This window comes from Athene noctua, chromosome 7, assembly GCF_965140245.1.
Source record: "Athene noctua chromosome 7, bAthNoc1.hap1.1, whole genome shotgun sequence".
Classification (NCBI taxonomy): Eukaryota; Metazoa; Chordata; class Aves; order Strigiformes; family Strigidae; genus Athene; species Athene noctua.
Window position 1 is genome coordinate 20625030 of NC_134043.1, and position 21594 is coordinate 20646623.

At 35.6% G+C, this 21594-nt stretch overlaps 1 protein-coding gene across 1 annotated transcript in view; it reads right to left on the reverse strand.

Annotated features, from left to right (window-relative positions):
- Positions 1-1634: 1634 nt before the first annotated feature.
- The window catches only part of GRB14 (growth factor receptor bound protein 14), a 63658-nt gene continuing 43698 nt past the window's right edge, over positions 1635-21594 (reverse strand). Inside the window, exons 6-14 of the mRNA XM_074910969.1 lie at positions 15197-15334; positions 14064-14174; positions 13774-13869; positions 13115-13195; positions 10783-10899; positions 10623-10680; positions 10444-10531; positions 6098-6191; positions 1635-2016 (exon numbers count right to left, since the gene is read on the reverse strand). Coding sequence (XP_074767070.1) covers positions 1870-2016; positions 6098-6191; positions 10444-10531; positions 10623-10680; positions 10783-10899; positions 13115-13195; positions 13774-13869; positions 14064-14174; positions 15197-15334 — 930 coding nt within the window. The 3' untranslated portion in view covers positions 1635-1869. The remainder of the gene's footprint in view (positions 2017-6097; positions 6192-10443; positions 10532-10622; positions 10681-10782; positions 10900-13114; positions 13196-13773; positions 13870-14063; positions 14175-15196; positions 15335-21594) is intronic.

The following is a 21594-nucleotide window of genomic DNA, read 5'->3' on the forward strand; positions in this document are numbered from 1 at the left end:
CAGAAGATGATCAAAAAATCGGGGATGTAGAGGGAAATGTTTCTCCTTATTCTATTCCAATCTCTGAAATAATACTAGGCCCGAGAAGCAATCACATTATTAAACTAAATCTGAAGAGGTTTTAATAAAACTGATATTTTTGTAATTACAATTTGAAATTGTATTCGATGTTTTAAGAGTTAAATTTATTAGACTGTGAAGAGTTTTACAAGGCATTCCTAATGTAATGAGCTCAGGCACCACATATGTTGCATCTTTGGTAAACGTTATGAAGAGTTGCTTTTTTAATGAGCTTTAAAAACTGTATTTGCATACCAGAGGAAAAGGTCAGTGATGTGTGGATCAAGTCAGTAAATTAAGTATCACAGTATTATGTTATTATTATTGCCTTCCACAGACACACAATAACAAAACCATAGGCTATAGTTACCATACTATTCTAATGCTTCCATCTACATGACCTCATTGGCTTATGCACACTGCCACTGGGTCCATCTTACTCCATCTCTTGCCTAGGCCTTCTTCACCTTCCCTCCCCACCAACTCCTACAGCAGAACAGCTGGTATGTCTGACAGGCAGAGAATCTAAGCAAGCACAGGAAGGAAGGGTCAGATTCAGTGTGATGGCCCATCTCCAGGCACTACCTTGCACTCCAGCCTTTACCCCAAGTGATGATGCCCAGGACCTGGTCCTGAACCCCCATAACAAGATCAAACCTATTGGAGAGCAAAGCATCAGGACAGGGATGTCTCTTTCAATACAAGCCCAGTTCCACTTGGTTCTTTTTTCAAGGATGCAGCAGTATGATCTCCATTTTAAAACACAGATACTGAAAGTACTACTAATGTTATGTCCAAAATTTGACTCACTCTACCGTAACAGTTCTTTTTAGCTGGAATGCTAGATGTTTGGTAATCTCTAAAGACTGGTTGACTGGTAGCTATATTGACATTTTTATTCGGTGGTGAATAATAAAATAAGCTAGGAACAGACTGCAAATACACTCTCACCAGGTTTACAGCAAAGAGTAAAGTTCACTGGATTTACCTTTATTTGTAAATTTGTAAATATTATAAGATTATCTTTATTTTTTAAGGGCAATTGAAGTGATTCCCTCCCCAACTCTGTAACGATCCACAGTACTTAACAGGTCTCCCCCTCTCTGTAGGTATACACTAAACCATTGTGCACATGATACTTTATGCATGTTTATAAATATCACAGCCAAGTAAGTGACACTCCAGCTCTGTATGAAGATGTAGATTTAGCCATTAGAGAAAAAAAAAATCCTTTAAAATATTACAACAGTAACAGCACAACTCCATACAAATGATCAGTTATAAGTAGTTTTAATGACTTTCACTTTTTGTATATGATAATCCTCAAAGTAGCATTCAAAAATATAGTGCAAAATATTTATTCATTTTATTTACAAATAAAATGTGCATTTCAGCTTATCCTCACCACAGTAAATGTTATTCTTCTATGTGATGAATAGAAATTATGAGAAACATTTGAAGACAAAAAGTTAATTTTAAACCTAAGAACAAAGATCGTCCCTTCAGTTATATTTTTGTAGAAGTTACACAATTAGCTTTTAAAATTGTTTTCAGTTAAAAAAAAAAAGTCCAAGACAACACTAAAGAATTACATAGGAAAGAATGCTTTTTTTTTAAATCCATAAAGTTAATTTTGCTGTGACAATCACAAAGCAAAGTTCTTATCTATAGAATATAAATTTTTTTGCAGCTTAAACATTGAATCTTTACAATGCAATGCTTTTTCCCTTCTTACTATACAAATTGCCTTTAGGGGAAAAAGTATTCTAGTATCTTCCTTTCCCTCTGATGAAACCACAGATGCTTTGGTTAAAGAGCAATTCGTGCACAATAGTGTTTTAACTTGCAGGGTAGTACTCCTTTATTAAGCTGGTAGAATTCCACTAGCTGGATGAGATCAGTAAATCTGGTATGACCATCATCAAGGGTATAGAATAGCTTCCCATCATCTTCCAACTGTAAAAATGGAAAAACAAGATAGAATAAAATCTTCTTTTGTACAGTATTTCTTCCCAATTGAAATACTTGTTTGAGAAGTCTTCTTGTAAACCAAGATATTCATAATCTTATGGCTACCGAGAGAATGAAGAATACAGTCATCATTCACAATAAGATCAAAAATAAACAACAGATAAATAAAGGGGAAGTTAAAGAATTAGTTAAGTTAGATGCATGCCTAAAAGGAAACAGATAAATAAGTATAGAAATATTCTTTCTGCACTAACAATACTACTTTATGCCTTTGCTTTGGCATGATAGCTGGAGTTAATATGAACACTGAGTTTTTACAGAGTGACAAGAAACAGCCAAGTTTCAACTCACTCATAGATTTCAACCTTTACTCCGTTCATATTCTGTGTGACTGCTACGTTTTGTACCACTTCTTTTGTAAGGTGCAATGAGGCTACACACTAGTGCACTGGTGTACTGTATGATATTTGCTACACAAAGAAACCGCCCATCGCAAAAGTAACATGGGCGATGTAGTATGCTCTTTGTTGTAGGAGAAAGAACTGCTGCAGCTCCAAACGCATGTATCAGCACAGATACAGAAGAGAAAGAAAGTGCAAAACATACCTTGAAAGATTACTTTTGTATTTTAGATGCTTAAAAATTTACAACCAGTACTTTCCTATTCTAGGTTACTGAACATTAGCTCTTGAACAATTTGCACTGCACTGCACACTACATGCCTTCTTATTTCCTCTACTGCTGATATTTCTAATATCAAGAAGCTTCAGTGCAATAGTGACTAATTAGTATTAATGTAAATAGAGGGCAAAAACCCCTATTTAAACCATTTTAAGAAAGAAAAGGAAAAAAGATGCTTTACAAAATTGAGAGAGTAGTGAACAAAAGATCCTGAAGTAGGGCTAGCCTGGAGTAGCAGATGATGTGCTAGGGAAAGATGTAACTACCCTACTTGAGTACAGGGGAATGGAGAAGATATAATTAGCTCTCTTACCTGTAATTAAGATTTCTCATCTGAAGCAGCTGTTGAACTGCTTATGACTCCTGGTTATTCTACCCCTATCTATCATGTGTGGAAGTAGTTTGTAACTCCTCGTTATTCTACCCCTATCTATCATGTGCGGAAGTAGTTTGTAATTTCTTTATTCTCAGGCTTTGGTCAATCCAGGTCAAACACTGCTAGTTAAGGAATTACCAATGTATACATGTGTAAATTCCTGTGCTCCAGCCAAGAACCTGGAAATGGCATATCATCCATCAGACCTTCCTTATGCATGCAATTTTCCTACCAACACACAGATGAGGAAGAGTTGACAGTTCAGATGTCTGTTGACTGGGATTTCCTTTTCAGTGTAATTTTCCCCTTCCAAGTTAATGCCAAACCTTGAAGTTCATACCAGATTGCTAATTCTAAAGCAATCCATATTTTGCAAAGTCAAACAAATCAAAGTTATGTTGCCCAGGAACCTAGAGTCTTCTGCAAGCTAAGGTGGCTGTTATGAGAGAACATTTATTGGAAAAAGAAAGTCCCAGAATGTGTATCAATTGTTGTTCTTTCACATGGACTACAGAACAGCTAACTTCAGGATAGACTACGCTGAAGTTAACTTGTATAAGCTCAGAGAAGTAAGGCTAAAAAATACATTTTAAGATACCATGTTCTCCAGTTTTCACAGTATGGGATCCCAAATATATCCTAAAGGTTTTCTCTTCAACTTTTTACAATCAATTCCCTGCCACCCACCTGCAATACCTGTTGCACATGCTACCAATGTTGACCTGATGTATGTGGGGAAGCTTGAACTGGCAGGCTGTGTGCCCTATCTGAAAGATGTTTTTTAATAAACTATAACCTGAAGCAAATTAAAATGTAAGAAACAAGTAATTAATTTAGAGACCAAATGATTTTTAACTTGTAAAAAGACCTTCTAAATGCCATTTATTTATTTCTATTTAGTAGGGAAGTTTATCTTCTCTTCCCAATGACTGGAAAAGGCAAGGGTTTAGAAGAAGAGTAGGATTTGATTTTCAAAAAGGTAACCTTGATCTCCAACTAATAAACCACCAACTTACACCAACATACACAAAATGCCTTGTTTCTTAGAAAATTATAGCTTCATTTAGAAGATCAACAACAACTAGAAGCAAAACCTTTTCCCCCTCAAAAAATACTTTTCTGAACTCCTTAAAGAGTATTGTCCTAACAAAAAACAAAGCATGTGGTAAATCAAGGTATTGAGAATGGCATGAGGGTACTGAATGAGACTGGTAATTAAACTACAGAAATGAATCAAAATATGCGTATGTTTAGGGAACTAAGTTTCCATATTCACATTTTCTCTCTTGGATGAAGTTGTTCTCATTACAGATTTATTTTTTCTAGTAACTAGCATAGGACAAATTGCTTTACTTTAAAGACAATAAAAAAAATGTCCTTCAAGCAAGACAGGTTTTGCACTGATGTGGTACAGGTATTCTAGACTACCAGCATGGAAAAACTGACACAAGTCTGTAGACAATCTATGTCAACTCCTGGTTGCTCCAAAGACCCTACAACAGAAGAGCAAGGTTTTAGCATGAGTGTGTATGATTAATTCCTTAAATGTTCTGCTTACATCTGCAGAACATTAGAATTGACTGGACAATTTTTTTAAAGGGAAGAGAAGAACCATGCAGCTCAGAGGAAAGTGGAAACTGCAGCTTCCTGCTACCTCTGCTCTTAGAGAAGAAAGGGTCTGTTTCCTGATAGGGAAAGAAAAAGTGGTCTCTTAAATCTGAGAGTTAAATTACATCCCAACAAAGTAGAATCAGACAGTATTTGTACAGAGTTTAGAAGGCTTTCTAAACCACACAACAGTTACCCCAAAGTATTGACCACAGTCAATAGAATCATAGAGATCTTACACTTGGGATTCTGATGCTCATATGGGATCCAGGGCATGGCTATCACTTTTGGGTGAAGGACTCCTCCCTTGTTTGTACCTAAACACAATGAAAATCCTGGACAATTCTTTTAGCTAAGATTGAGTCACTCCTTTCCTCCTCCTCCCCCAGTATTGCTTCAGTTTTATTCTACAGGAACTTTTATAGGGGAAGATATCAACTACAAGCCCTAGGTTAAGGCATTCAGAAATTTGGTGAACAATCACAGGGGATCACCTACCAAAATAATAGAGATAAGATCAGAAACAAACAACAAAAAAATGCCACTACACTAATTTCTACTGAGAAACAGCAGAATCTCTTAGAAACTTCGGTAGGAAGAAACATAGAGGCTAGAGAACTATGTGGTCTGGAAGAAAGGTTCTTGTGAAGAGAGAAGAAAAAGCTAGAGGTCAGCTCAGTTATGTCAAGCATCTGTGGCTAAAACACACAACGCTAAAGTGTTTCTCATCTCAACAGAAGCAAACTGTAAATAAAACAGTATAAACCACGTCTGGAGACAGTGAAAGCGATGGAGAAAGCTGGCCATTCTGGGAGGAGAATTGGATGATATCTTCAATGAAAAAACAGATGCAAATATAATTCCTATTCAGCTTACCAATAAGTAGCTGGACAAAATAAGGATATCTTTATTTTGCTAAAATTGTCCCCTGAATAAGATTGGACATGAATATACCACAGTAACATGAATCAAGAAAAGTCAGCAACAAATGTTTAACTCCAAATATTGAGAGAAACTATACTGAACAGATGAGTCAGCGAGATGTACACACGTCGTAGTCCACCTAAACAGATGACTAAAAAGAGAAATGAAGATGCAATATGACCTTCATTAATACATGATTTTCATGCCATCAGGGTTGCTTCTACTCCAGTTAGAAAAGATTTATTTATTATTTCAAGATACTTTTTAGGATTTAGGATACTAGTCAATCTTTATAATAAAATCAAACAGCAAAGCTCAAAAGTGTTCAACTCAAGAATACTGATTATTTTTAGTGATATAGGTATTATGTTTACATCTTCCATATAACAGCAAAAATAAAAAATCATCAATATTGTATCACAATTATTCAGTTGTTTTGTTTTACAATTGCATATATAAACTGAAAAATTTACTTACTGGTACAATTTGAAAATGCTTTATTTTTAATCCATGACTCAATGACAATACAAATGTTTTGGGGTTACTTTGGCTATCACGTACCAGGAATACCCTAAAAGAGATTGAAAATTTTCACAGTAAGATCACTCTGGAAAGCCTTCTGTAAACATCCAGTTAAAACTGTTGTAGATTCACTACAGTAAGTATTAGTGAAAAAAACAGAGCTAATATTAATTACCTAAGCTATGCTTTTAATCAGTATTTCTTTGCAAATGTGTCACTGGAAATGCTTTTTCTTAAATTCTTCCTCACCTTGTCTATTACATGAAAAATATGCATTCTCAGAATGAATAACACTGTAGGCGTTAGTTTTTACACTGCATAGAATTACAGTGCATCTCTTCAGACAGAAAAGCACCCTCAAAGTTTGTGCTTTGAACAAAATTTTTCTTTGGACTTTGACTGTTACCTAAAATCACAAGCGTTATAGGGAAATTCAAAAGGTAGTTCAACAGGAAGTATACAGAAAAGGTAATGAAAGACAGACGAGAATATTTTTTGCATCTGGCCAATATTCATAAATGCACACTCATTTCTGCACATTGGCAAAATTCCCAGTGAGACAGAGCTACACTCTGCTCACTTTATGGCATCATTATTCAAATCACAACACTCAGAGGCCAACAGTGTCACTGCCACTAGTTTACCGGGAACCTAGCTTATGCCAGGTTGTAGACAGACATAATTTTGCCATAATCCTGGTAGGATAATCTGGTACAGGCAAATGATGATTACCAATAAGAGATATCTTTTATTGAATCACTGAGTGTGGAATATTGGCAGAGAATAGTTTGGAGGACAGGGTGAAGTACCTGATCCACAGCTTTGTAGTAGAGAGTCTGACCTGCTTGTACTGTGCAGGTCTGGAGCATATAGAACTAACCAACACACCAAGGAAGGGAAATGGAGAGACTGCCATTGGCAAGCATGCTCCTCTTTTAGGACACAAAAGAAATGGACAAGATGGACTTGCAGATCTCAACCAAGTGAGCACTAGTGGCCACCTACTTTTGCCCAACCACATACCAGGAACATATATATGAAAATAGAAGATTTCAGGAGAAGAAAGGCATACAGTGGATTTTCACTTACTAACAGCATGGATCCAAACTACTAATTTCATCCTCAAAGTTTTTAAGAATTCTATTTTTACAAAGTAAGAAAATACCTAGAATTAAGAAATCTGGAGTCCATAATCATTAACATTTCTATCAAAATTCCCACCCAGTCTAATTCGGAGCTCTGCTATTAATTCAGTTATTAATGAGGGATAATTGCCAACTCAGCATATGCCTTGTAAGAGCACACGGCAAGTATAAGGACAAGTAAGACTTCTCAATAGATGCAGGCTCTCCTAACAAGCTCTCTCTCACCACCTAGTGGCCTTTCACCCTCTCCAGGACATGAATGACATTATTCAGAGCACAGTTAGATCCTATGCATAAACTTGAATTTTTTACATGTTTGTCGTTAAGGACTGGCATTTTATTCTATTCAGAAAAATGACACTAGGAATGCACCACCTTGCAGATATCCAAAATGGAGTCTCTACACCCAAATACTGGGATCCACATGACATAATACACAAAGTAATCACATTGGGTAGGAAAGAAAAAACAGGTTGAATAGGATTTATGTTCACAGTCATCAGTTCTTTTAAAGTCCTTTTCTTTTACTGTTTTCCCTGTTTTAACAGCAAATATAAGCAATATTTGTTTTCCTTCAAATAAAAAGATCTTTACTCTTTTCTAACCTTATTGCAATAAACCTACTTTGGTTGTCAAAGAACCTTTAAAAACATTATTATGAAGAAAGGGTTGTAGCTCACAGAATCTTAAAAACGTTGGTTGGAAGGGAGTTTTACAGACACTCTGGATGACTCCAAACAACTGCTCCTTCATAAACTTAAGGAATTCTCGGAATGACCAGTTGCATTTTGTCATGGGCCTTCTGGTAATCTATTACCCCATTCATCGATCAGATTCCAACCAGTTTGCAATCCTGTCAACCATTTATCACCAAAAAGTCTTTGAATATCCTTTCAGGGATAAAGTATGAAATCAACAATATTGCTACACAAACTTATTTAAGAAAGTTGGGTTTATACTGTGCTGAGTTTGTATGGTGGGGTTTTTAGTAGTGTGGGAGGGGGCCACAGCAGTCACGCTCTGTGAGAAGCTTTTTGGAGCTCCCCTAGCTCCAAGACAGTATCCTGTGGGAAGGACTTACACTGGAGAAAGTCTGTGGAGGACCGTCTCCCATGAGAGGGTAACTATGTGCAGCAGAGGAAGAATGCAAGGAGTGCTCCCCCTGAGGAGGAAGGAACAGCAGACTGACTATAATGCCCATTCCTTGTCCCTGTGCTGCTGGAGGGAGCAGTTTGAGAGACTGGGAACAAAACTGAGCCCAGGAAGAGGGGAGGGGTGGGGGAAGGTGTTTTTAAGATGTGGTAATGCTTCTCACTGTCCTACTCTGTCTGTTAAGTGTTGTTGTTAGAGTGAGTCACCCCTCACTGTCCTTACCTCAATTCTGGAGCCTTTTGCATTGTTTTTCTTCTTCCCGTTCCTGATGGGGAAGGGGTGAGGGAATGGCTGTGTGGTGCTCAGTTGCCCTCTGGGCTCAAACCATGACATACACCAGAACAGTAGATCCAAAAACTTTATTCCTTCATAGCAAACCTTAAGACTGTTGCTGTCCCTAACTCTGTTATTGGGCTTTGCAAATACTGAAACTATTGTAGATCCTTTATATAATAGTCCCTTTATCTTCTATAAGCCATCATGAGCAGCATATTTGTTGCTACATATGGTATTACAGAGGTCCCATGACCTCTGTCCTATACAGAGATCTCCCAGCTTGGGATCACCATAAAAGGCTCAACATGGATTATTTTCCCTGCCCCTGGCCCCAGAAACTAAAATCTTATTATTCCCATTAAAAGCTTCTGTATTTTGGGCTTTCAGCCCATCAAAACTCACAGCGTTTGTCACATGCTTTAAGGTATTCATGACTTCATTGTAACTCCTGAATACAAGCACACATACTAGCATGTTCTAATCAATTCTAGACAGTCCAAGCAAGAGTATCATCCTCACCAAAACCACAATGCATGTCTATGAATAGATGCAAGAATATAACAAACAACACCGTACTAAACTAATGTTAGCAAGGTATTGACTTTCTCATCTCAAACACCACTGCTCTTTACTTGCCAAACCTACTGGGTTTCATTTAACAGTATGTGCGTGTACCCACTGAAATACAGTGGAAGATTCATCAGCCTTAGAATGACATGCTGCTTAGAAATACATGTTGGATTCACCCAGATGTCCTGTACCTCCCATGTAACAAATGCAAAAATTAATACAGCGTACAGGAGCAGTTTCAGGATGATTATCCAGGCTTAAAAACCAGACTCCTGAAATTAAAAAGAAGAAAAAATCCAAAAAAAGAAAAAATACAAAAGAGGAAGTCCAATTAGCCATCCTTGCTGAGTATGACTGCTTTTTTTCCCTTTCCTTCACATCGCTTTTGCCCCTAGAGCCCTTTCTGCAGATGTAGAAAACATACTTAATCTAAAACTGAAGTAATTTAACCACTAGTCTGATGTTACAGGTACCTAACTGGAAACCGAGTCAGAGAAACTTAGAGTTTTATGGAATTACGCACTGAATGAAGAAGGCCCAAGTTTACATTTAATACAGGAGTAAGGATAAAAATATGGAAATGAAAAACAAGAGGATTTAAACATAAAATACCTACTTGCTTTGTTATTTTTAAAAATTAATCTTTAAATGAGAGAAAAATAGTAATCTTATCCTAATGTTTATTGTTTACCATTAAGGGATAATACAATTTTTAGTCATATCATGAGGAAAAGCATTGAAAAAACTCCTCTTTTTTCAATGACTGTCCCTGCACAGTTCATCTTAGAATAATGTTTTCAGGCTTTCTTTCATTCTTTCATCACTAATAAGAGATACAAAAGACACTGGTGCCAAAGTTGACAGTTTCCAGAGAGTACTGTGCAAATACAGAGCTCAAATGCCTGGCTCTGAGCGGACATAACTAATCTGTCAGTGACAGTATCGAAGTGTTAGATCACTACTTTATTGCTTCCAAAAGATATAAAACAGAAACCAACTGATCTCCAGATAGCCCTATATAAAAGAATTTTTATTTCTATTACGTAAGTCCAAAATCAACCTTCCTCAATCTCTCCCCCCCAATAAGTAATAAGTACACAAAAATATCAGTTGTTGACTAGAAAAGTGTCAGAAGAGTTATGTAAAGAATTAACTTACCCATCTACAAGTCCATGCTGCAAAATAAGTCTCTGAGCCTCTTCTCTAGAGATTTTATGATGAAACCATGACTGAGATCTGTGTATAGCTGTAGAAATAAAGACCTTTAAAAAACATTTTGCCTTCATTGAAAGAAACAGCTATTCCATTTCTCTGTCAATGAATTAACTCACACATACCCATGTTAGACATAGCAATAGGACTACCATGTGAGTTGAGTCGTAGACACCCTCTCCTCTGTATGAGAGAGAAATAAAAACATAATTTCAAATCTTTTTTGTTTTCTCAAAAAAAAAAAAAATCAGAAAATACTATTCTGAAAAGCAAAGGTGTTTATACCCGCCATGCTAATCCTTCTTCAACTGCAACTGAAAGGGCTTCTGTTGGATTTTCTATAACTCTGCTTCTGTTTCCTGAGAAATCCATTGCTACTAAAGAATTTTCTGAAATGCTTCTCTGCAACGAAGAAAAATAAATTTAGTTTGTTCCTTTTTTAAAAGATCCATCATTTAAAAGTGAGCTTCTGAGAAAACACTGTTTTGTAAGTGGTGTTTCAAGTATCTGCAGTGTTTCCCATCAGAGCCAAACTCTTTTTACCCTAGGGAGCATTTGTAATTCCAGTATGCTGCTGCAAACCTCAATTTTAAAGTCTGGCAGGACAGATCATCTTTTTACATTACTGCACTGGACGATAAATATATCGTTTTACCATAAAATATATTTATATTTTTAACTATAACTAGCCCTTTGCATACAAGTCAGGAAAATGTTATTAAGTTGTCCAAGTAACAGAAAAAAGATTAAATGCAAAATTCTTATACATAACCACCAGATTAACAAAGATTTGAAATATTTTGTTACAAATATGTCAAATTTTTATATTATCTAGATAAACTTTCATTCAAAGTTCACTGGATTTAAGCACTGAAACCAGCCATTTCTATGGAGCTTAACTTCTGTCTTAACATCTCTTCTAATTCTTATCACAGACTCAACAACTGTAGGATCTGTTATAAAACAATGCTTGTTTCTTTTTCTCCCAGTGAAGATCAAGTTTGTAACAATAGAATAAAAAGCACTGAAGCCTCGCAAAACAATCTTAAAACTCACCAAAATACTTCTCAGAAACCAAGGTTTACAAAGTCAAATTTAATATGGATTGTAGCAGCTCAAATATTGGCAGGCACTGGAATATCAAATAATTAAAAGAACATTCTAGCATTCTGTAAGTTGAAACTAACATCTAGAACCCAAGAGGCCCAGGTTTCTGTAGGGTTAGCAAAGCTTCCCATTCCAGAACCAAAGGAGATTTCTTTTGTTCCTGTTTGGTTACACACATGAATATAACTAGAAACAGAAGATGGCAATTCTGTAGTTCACTGTAATTCTTGACATTGTAGTCTAAGGTCTGCCTGAGTAACTGTAACCTGTAAAGAACTTTGCAAAAGTAAAAAAACAAGGGCAAAATAAGAAAAAATGTTAGCCTCTAGGAGAGTGGAGGGAACTCCTTATAGCTGACATGGTTGAGAGTTATTGAGGAATGTGAAACATGGAAGTGTTTCCCCTGTGAATATGTTCATTACCTTGTGAACTTAATTCTCAAGTTTACCCAATCTGCTGTTTAATCATGAATTATACACAAGTAGAAAAACAGTACCATGCTTAATACTGGTTATAGATTCTGCCTGTATCAGAAGTTACATGAGTTAAACACATGCAACAGTGTGAGAATCAGTAATGGTTCCCAGATCCATTATAAAAGCAGCAGCTGGCTATTGTAACAGCTTCACATAACAGAAAGTAAAGACATAGTCAGTGTATTAAGCACAGTTTTGAATCTATACTTATTATCTTTATCACTAAAAACTGTTTTTGTGAATATCTATAATAGCAAATGCATATTTTAGGCATTTTAACAGCAAGAACTGTAATAAAAGCTCAAAAAATCCACCATAAAATCAGTCACAAGTGCCAGCAACGAGTAATTTTTACCCAATTTAGCCAACAAAAACCACAAAAGTGATAAATCATCCATAAAAAGTCTAAAATCAAATGACTCATAAAGAACTGGGATAACATAAGATATTAAAGGGCAACCTGATCCAATCCCAACTATCTGACTGAGAAGATGGACACAGCATCCAGTATAGGCTGTTGTCCCTCCAAAACCTAGTTCTGCCAAAATATGGTGTTCCCCTGAAGTCCAGTCAGATTACACCAGCTGAAATTAATCTCAAGTACTTAATATTTTATGTTTTTAAAGGAATAATAAAATGGAGGTATTACTGTATACCAGAAAGGATTTGTTATAGCTTGCTTATTCATCATTTACAGCATGTGTAACCTTAAACACTTCGCTTCTTTTTTAATGCATTTATAGTTCTGCTGCTCTGTTTTCAAAATCCTCTTTCCATTATTTTTGACTGTGACAGTAAGTCAATTAATACCCAAAACACTGGAGATTTGACAAAGGGAAAAATCCTGTTAACTGGTCTGAACTACCCAATTTGTATGAGGCAAGTTAATTAATTAATTAATTAGCTCTCTAGTCAACTCTGTCAGTCCTAAAGATTTCGACAAGCATTGGCACATACAAAGATCTGCAGGACTGGGTCAGACAGCGTGACGGCAGAAACAATGTATTTATTCATGGAGCTACCGTGGGACATACCATAGGTGTTATATTCAAAGGGCTGCAGACACTTCTACCTTGATATGGTTGCATGTAATTCTGATACAGCTGCATCCCATACTAAAACCAGAAAATAACATGGTTAGCATTTTAAATTAGAATCTTAAACCAAGTAAATCTTTTTCCAGATGTAAAGATAACACATGCTTTTCTTTACCATTAAAAACCAGGGACAAATGCTGTTAGGATAAGGAAATGCACAATATCACCGTTGTTGCTGTTGCCTTTATAAATGTACACTCTGCATTAAATACAACCCATTTAATACATCAACCTACCTATTCTTTTTTTTACAGACACATTTGAAAAACATAATAAAGTTCCCTTCTTGTGCATTCTTGTCGCTTTGTTCAACACTACACAACAATCTCACTGAATTCACCATGGTTACATAAAAACATATGCTTGATGTTACATATTTGCAGGACTGAGGCTTCAAGATATCATTCCATCCCCTACAAAGCTTCCAGTAATTTCGTCTCTCTGTTTGTTGGGATGAAGAAAAATAAGCTTTTGGAGTAAAAAATCAATACCGCTATTGCATGGGAACCTAGAATTATGTTACTTCTCTACCACAACAAGTCAAAATTTCACACAGTAACCTTAAGCAAGAAGTTAACTCCACACAGAAAAATTACCTTAAGCAACCTAACTGCTGTCATCCAACAGGTCCTACTTTGTTCATCATCTGCACAGAGCTGTTTCAGGTCTCTGGTTCCTCCTGATTTGTTAGGCTAGAAGGCCACAGCACATTTTTTTAGCATTAATGCATATCTTGAAGATAATACCTGTTGAAATAAAAGCCACTAATTCTCCTATTTTATAATAGACAGCTGAATATTGTTTTCAAAAACCTTAAAGAAACTTAAGCTTACCTAAAAACTGTGGCTTGCTTTAATATATATATATCAGAATAATAAGCTTGTACCTTAAAGCAGAATCCATAGTTTGTTGGTGCTCCAGAAATCTTTTTGCCTGTCAAAGACATGTACATATCACTATTGCTGAATTCACAGAAAAACTGCAGATGCCTTGGCTCCTAAAAAGAAGAGCAATGTAATACAGTTAGACTATTTTTAGTCAGCCTCTCCAGATAAGAAACTCAGAAGAGTGTAGTAGTTATCCTGTTCTGAAATAGTCTTGCGTATTGCAGTTTTAACTGTGACATCGTGAAATCTAGAAAGAGACAATCCAACATTAATTTTATAATGCAATGAAAAAACACCTCAGACTAGTCAAAAAGATCATTCTTCCAGAGAGGGAGAAAAAACAAAGTACAGGTGATATAATTTCTGGGAAAACATCCACTAAATTCAATCTACAGTAATATTCTAGTAGGATTCAAGTTCTGAGCCCAGTATGAATTTCAAGCATCAAAAATAAAATATAATTTCATAATCTGGAAAACAACATACTGTAATAATTACTGTCAAGTATTATTTCTAACCAGTATCTCCATCCACTAAGGTTAATTAAGTCAAGGAAGCAAATGAGAAATTTGCTGAAGGATACAAAAACACCTCAGTGAATACTCTGGCAGTTAACAGAAAATTCAGGATAAGAAAAGACACTGAATTAAGTGCTTTATGTAAAAGTTATCTCAACTCCAATGTATCCATAATCAGGTTTAAAGTACTAAATGATAAATTGTCCAGTGACAAAATCTGAGAACTCAAAATCTTCCTATAAAATACTTTTATACACAGGTTTTTGTTTATTTTAGAGAATGAACCATTATGTCCACTTTTCAGAGCATCTGCTTATACTTCAGGATTTTAACTACTATTTGAAAAGGGTACTCTGGTAACTGATTGAAAAAATACTAACCAGAATGAAGCAAAGTTATAAGGAAAAAAGAAATTACTGTTTCTAAGACAATACTTTCCCAATTTTATATCTCAATATCTCTCTAATTTTTATTTATAATAGATTTTATTTTTTTAAATCAATATAAGTTGAAATTCAAATTTTGGTTATTATTACAACAAATGATAAATACATACACATTTGCTTTAACTTCATAGTTCTCTTTTTTTTTTTTTTTTTTTCCCCTTCCCTTACCTTAGATGTACCTTTAGTGGAAAAATAAAGGCCAGATCTTCTCAAAAAAAAGTACAATTTTTTCCACGATTTTTTTCCCTGCTCCTTTGCGTGCAAATAACCATGAATCTCAGGATACGTGCTGGAGCTTAAGAACATCTGAAAGAAAATATCAGACATGCACTTTTCATCTGAAACCAGCTTTCTGTTTCATTAACATACTCAGACAGGACTAAGGGGAATAAACCCCTAAATCCACTATCACAGCACAGTAATTTAGTTATGATTGCATCTAATCCCATTAAAAGTACCTTTGATTTAAGGCATGTAGAATGTTACACAACTCCAAGGTATGCTAAGCAAGTTACATATTTATATGGAACATATGGTTTGAAATGAGAGCATTAGTTATGCAATATGTTGACTTCAGCAACAAAACCAGTATAAGAAATTCTGATCCCATGCCTCAGACCCTATTTATACAAAACTACCAACAGAATTTAAAAATAAAAAAAAAAAAAAAAAGAGCCATCCCTCTCTCCTTTCTGTTACAAGCCAGATAAGAGAACTGATCCAAATTAGAATTAATTCAACAAACAAGTCACAAAATCAGAATCACAAAACCATGCAGGTCAGGCAGATATTAGCATTTTCAAAAGGAGGGAACAAAGGTCTCAGGACCTGAAGTGGCACTTAAGGAGCTCTAGCTTTAGGAGCATTAGCTGAATCAAAATCAGGAGAGGTTGGGCCTGTCACCAAGACAGCTCCTGCCTCTACTCGAGATATTCAATTGTCAGAGTGCAACACAGCTGTTACCTTGTTAAAACCAAGCACACAGTTCTACTCAGTCTGCAAAAGCACCCACTAAGAGCTGGCAACCACATTAACTTTTCTAATCCCATGTAACGCATTGATTTTTATTATTCTTCCAATAAAACTACTCAGAACTATGACTCACAGCTAAACATACTAATGTAGAATTCTTCAATTTCCATATATGCAAAAGAATCTCTGTTAGGGAGATTAACCTTAACCTCTGTTAAGGTCTTCAATGAGCCTTGCCCCAGGCTGGCCTGCAGTATCATAAATATCATATCATCTAGCTTTATACAGAGGGAGGGGACAAAGGATTTTCTGGTTGATATCTGCAGCTTTCATTGCTGCATTTTCCTTCTGTCCACTGCCACTTTCAGAAAATCTGATTTGAGGACACAAAGCTACAAATTACCAGGCAAGAGACAGACTGGCTAGTACCGGACTGCAGCAAGATGATGAAGTGATTGTGATTTTGGAAGTACACCAAGTTCTCTAGCCACTAAATAATGCAGCCCAAACAAGATACACAAGGTTTCTTTCACTTTCACTGTTTTCCTACCTTGTAGTCAGTTGCATGACTGTACTACCTGTAGACCAGCCTGAGATAATTAAATTCAACTGGTGTGAATGCAGTAACATGGGCAGGCTTCATTTGACAGAGAAGTACCCTAGCCCACAACTAGGAATGCATTATGAATTGCTTCACGGCTATTCACCTGAATAGTTATACAGTAAGACTAGGTACATCTATTCACATGTGTTGCTGGCACACAGATGTGTGCAAATGCAGTTTAAGCTATTTCAGCCACACTGAAGCAGATGGGTAGGTCCTAGTAGGTGTTCCAGCCTGTTAATCTTCCCATTTGCCACATATTAACAGGTTCACTGATGGTGAATATAAAGGCTGAATTGAAAAAGTATTTTAACTCTATAAACAATGTCAAATGGGAGCTTAGGAAAAAGAGTCAATGTATGTAAAAATAAAAGAGCATCTTGTTAGGCTTTAGCATCTCTGCTGAAGATGAAAGGAGTGGTTGGCTCCCAGCCTGCACAAGTGTTTTCCCCAGGATTTCTGCCATAAGAGCTCCAAACTAGAAGCGCTGTCAGGAAAAATGCTTTTCTTACTCAGCAGACCAAAGTGGAGGAGCAATACAAAGCTCAGCTTCGACAGTCACTGCTGTACACATGCTATCAATTAAAGTAAAGTACCAATAATGCTAGGAAAAAGGCAATCCTAGATCCATCTTTTTCTTTCTAAGACAGCTGAGGACTGCATGAGAAAATATAACATGAATAAACTGTAGTCAAAACCATTAACTGTCAGAAGGAATGAGCAGTAAAAATACTTCAGAGTGAGAACTGAATGTCTGTAATAAAACCCTAAAACTAAAGATGGTAGAAAAGATAACTTCCTTGGCTTTTTTTATTGTGGTTTTGTTTGGAGTTTATGTTGAGGTTCTGGTTTTGTTTGTTGGGTTTTTTTTCAATGGAAGTACATGCAAGTTTATTACAGGGGAAATTATCCCTGCTTATACAGATAAGAAGTAATCAAAATAAAACAAAAAGAAGAAAAATAAGAAAAGTCCTTAATATAGGAAGAAGAAGTGGGTAGAGTTAAATGATGGTATGCTGCAGACAGGGATTACTGGTCACACAATATGCAGAAATAAGCTTGCACCCTCTCTCCCATGCAGTGAAATATATAACATGGTATGTAGGGTGGTGTCAAATGTCACCATATCTGTCAGATACTAATATATTACAGCACTAAGGACTTGATTATGATTTGATTAGCTGTAAAGCCAACCAATTTAAAACCAATCAGAACAAATAAAAGAAAGCAAATAAATGTCTTTTGGTAGGTGGGGAAATAAAATCAATCAACAAGTGAAAAAACAACAGAACAGGAAAAACATTGCACTATCTCATATGAATATAATAATAAAAACTGCAGAAATACTAGACATCACTGCTTGCAATAAAGACTGAGAGCAGCACTCCTAACTGTACAAATTATTTGTCTGCATCTTCAACATTTTCAATGAAAGAATGGTTGCAGCAGAAGAGGCAACAACATTTGCTAAGGTGGATGCTTCTTGAGTGCTTATACACTATTTTTGAAAGTTAAAGAAGCCATCATTTTCCTAAGACTCTGTAAAACAAGTTTGAATTTGATGACTGATTTCTTCAAATATGTGATGACAGCTGGCCATGATCCAGCCCAATGCTACTGGGGATGAGAAGGATTTTCCCTTGAACCTGATGATAAATTTTGGGGACACCAAGTAATTCCAGTGAAGAAATGATGCTGATTCTCATTGTTGTCTCCTATAGACTTCAGTCAATCTGAGGAGTTTAGACTGGGAGAAAGGCCAGCAAAACCTAAAGTCTAAGACAGGGAAAGGCAACGGACAAACCAGAACATGTCTAGGATATTGACAAGAGACTGAAAGTCAGTGCATGACCATCTCAACCTGAAGACTGGAACAGAGCCAGATGAGAAACTGCTCAGGGAAAAAGGGACTTGCTGTGGCAGAAGGATTAAAGAAATATAAACTTGAATCTCAAATTGTGAAGGCAGAGAGTGGGAACAACTAAGAACACGGGGCAAGAGACATCAGTTGGGAAAGGGCAAAAGGAAAAGATACTATCAGTCATCCTACCTTTCACAAAATTATGAGTGTTTGTGTTGGTAATCCTGTTCTGTCTTTAACTTCATTTTTGCATAATATAACATTTACTTTTTAATGTTTATTTAGGAAAGACATATTCTTCCTTCCTTAATATATTCTACATCAGATGCAAGTTTTTTTCATTGCTCTGGAAGATGGCTTGGACATGTGCTATCTACAACAGCTTTTTTTAATGTATTCACATTATATGTAAAAAGCTATTAGAAAGAAGCAGCCAAATTGGTCAATAGAACACTTGAACTCTGAACTTCAAGTCTACCTACAGAAACTGAATATCAATTGCATCTATTAAACAATGAGGAAGGAGTGGGGGGATAGGTCTATTCTTAAAGCAAAACCAGAAAAAGGTGTAAATACCCAAGTAATTTCAACCTTCCATTTTGAAGATGTTACTGTTAAATTTAAAACATACTGTGTAGTGAAAAAAATTCTGTTCCAAATACAATTAAAGATTTAAAAAATAGAATTACAACACTGGAGAAATGTTCACAGACAAAATGAAAGAAAGCCAGGATAAAATTTTGATACTTCAAAGTTAATAAAAATTACTGCCTTCAGGGAGGCTGGGATTTTACCCCCTAACGCAGGACTCAATCCCGTCAATGCTATCTATGATGTGCAGTGTATTCATTGGAACTGCTGCCATGAATAAGACTACAAGAGGATCTAGTGCACACATCAATTAATCTAAAATAAGAGTTGTTCCAATAAGCAGATGATGTTTTAAACAAGTCATAAGTCCCATTTAAAATTACATTTAACAACAGTTTCACATCTAATTAAACCAAGTGAATTAATTTGTTGCCCACCTATGAAAATTGATAATTCTGAAGATTCAACCACCAACCCATCCCAAATTCTGAAAATAATAGAGTATTTCATTACTATAGGGAGAGGCCTCAGATTAAAATCTAAATACTATGTCCATTTTTGACATGTTTTAAAGCATCCAATTTGCAAAAATAAGCTAAAGCAAGTTCCAAGTGATCCATACTCCCTACCACTAGACATGTACATACAGTGTTGCGTCTCAGAGCGGCCATACTCTAATCAAAATAGTGACATGCTGCTGCTTTTTTTTTAGGCTGAAGATCTTCATGACAGAAATTAAACCTCTCTCTTTGGTATACATGGACATTCGGTATATGTCAGACCTGGTAATTTCACTTAGCACATGCTAAATGGATAGGAGACGGGTAAACTTTTTCTGTTTTTCTTAGGCTATTTAGATGCTCTGATTTAAAGTCATCAGCCAAAATACTCACTCTCAGTGAAAGTCAAGAAAAACATACTTGAAAAATATTTTACTTGTTTACAGTTCAATCCACAAAAAGCTATAAAAGTATCAGAAGTGATTTTTTAATCACTTGTGAGCATTGACTTCTTAAAACTAATGTCTCTCTTGATATTTGACCAAGCACATCACAAATAATAACACAAGCCCATTAACTTGTCTTAATGAAAGTTTCCAAGGAAATAGCAACTCAGTGTAAACAATTTACCCAAAAACTTCTGCCAAAACATGTACAATGGCTGCACAATTCACAAAGGTAATCACTACTTTGTGCCTAGTAAGTTTTATTTGATGAAATACAATTAAACAGATGATACAGCATAAAATAGCAACAGAGGAGAGTTCACAACAATTTTTTCAAGCTATCAAAATGGGATGTAACTATATATGTTTAGAAAGATTCTTAATCTTACCCACAAGCTCTACATACATTCTACATAACACAATATGGGCCTAAGGAAGTTCTGTGCAAGACTATATGGCAAAGAGTTCCATTATAAAAGTCTTTTTTTCAAACGACCAAGTTACTTTTGTGAGCAAAGAATATCAAGTTCTATTAATACAGGGAACAAGATTTTCTAAACAAAATGGTTATGTTAGACTGCAAAATCTATTTGCTATTTAGGTAACAAAAGTGAACTGATTTTCACTAGATATGCAGCATATTTTGAAGTTATAAAGGTTTTATTTATATTTCTAAACATTATTTAGAGAATCTAGCACGTCATTTAATTTTAATTTGAAACATTTTTTACTATATTTGGGATAATTTTAACTTCCTGAGTAACATCTCCTTCTATAAGGATTATAGCTATTTAATACAGAAGAATGCTTTGAGAATTAGTTCTTCAATGTTTTTCATTTACTGATGGATGCTAAGGTAGAATTTATTATATAGATGCAAAAATTTTGGTAATTTCAGTTCTACCTTAAATATCTTGTGTTATTATGTTGCCTTTCCAATCATTCTTTATCCCAAACACTCACATGCAGGGTTGTTGTCTTAAGGCCAGTGAAAGTTCTTCTATTAATTAATTTTTCTAGTGACAAGCAAACAAGAGTGATGTGTATGTTTCCACCTTTATTACTCATTTTTCCCCTCTTTGAGAAGTAAGACGATGATCCCTCCTGATATGGTCATTCTGTGAAATTATTCCCATTGTAAATTAAAATCTTGTGTCTGCTTAAATATGACTAACACTGAGTGACCTACCATATTTTTTTTTTTCAAAGGCTACAGTAGCCTTCAAGCTAACAAATCATACCAGTCTGTCTAAATTTTCTACTCATTAAGTTTAACCATTTAATTCTTTTTTACACTCATTTGATTCACATTACCAGTTCCTCAGTATTCTACTCAGGCCTGCTGTTAAGTATTGTGCGAAGTACTGCAGCATTCCGCCTTTTTAAGGAAACAGGGTATTTCACCTGAAATACCCAACAAAGGTATTAACCATTTTTACTGCATTTTGTCTGGTTTGGCACTCCTTGATTCTGAAAGAATGTGCAAGTTTCCAACTGTGGTCATATAATAACTGTCTGGAAGGGACACATCACTTCATATCTCATAAGGAAAAGCAATTAAACATGTTTTGAGTTATTCAAAAAACAGCAAC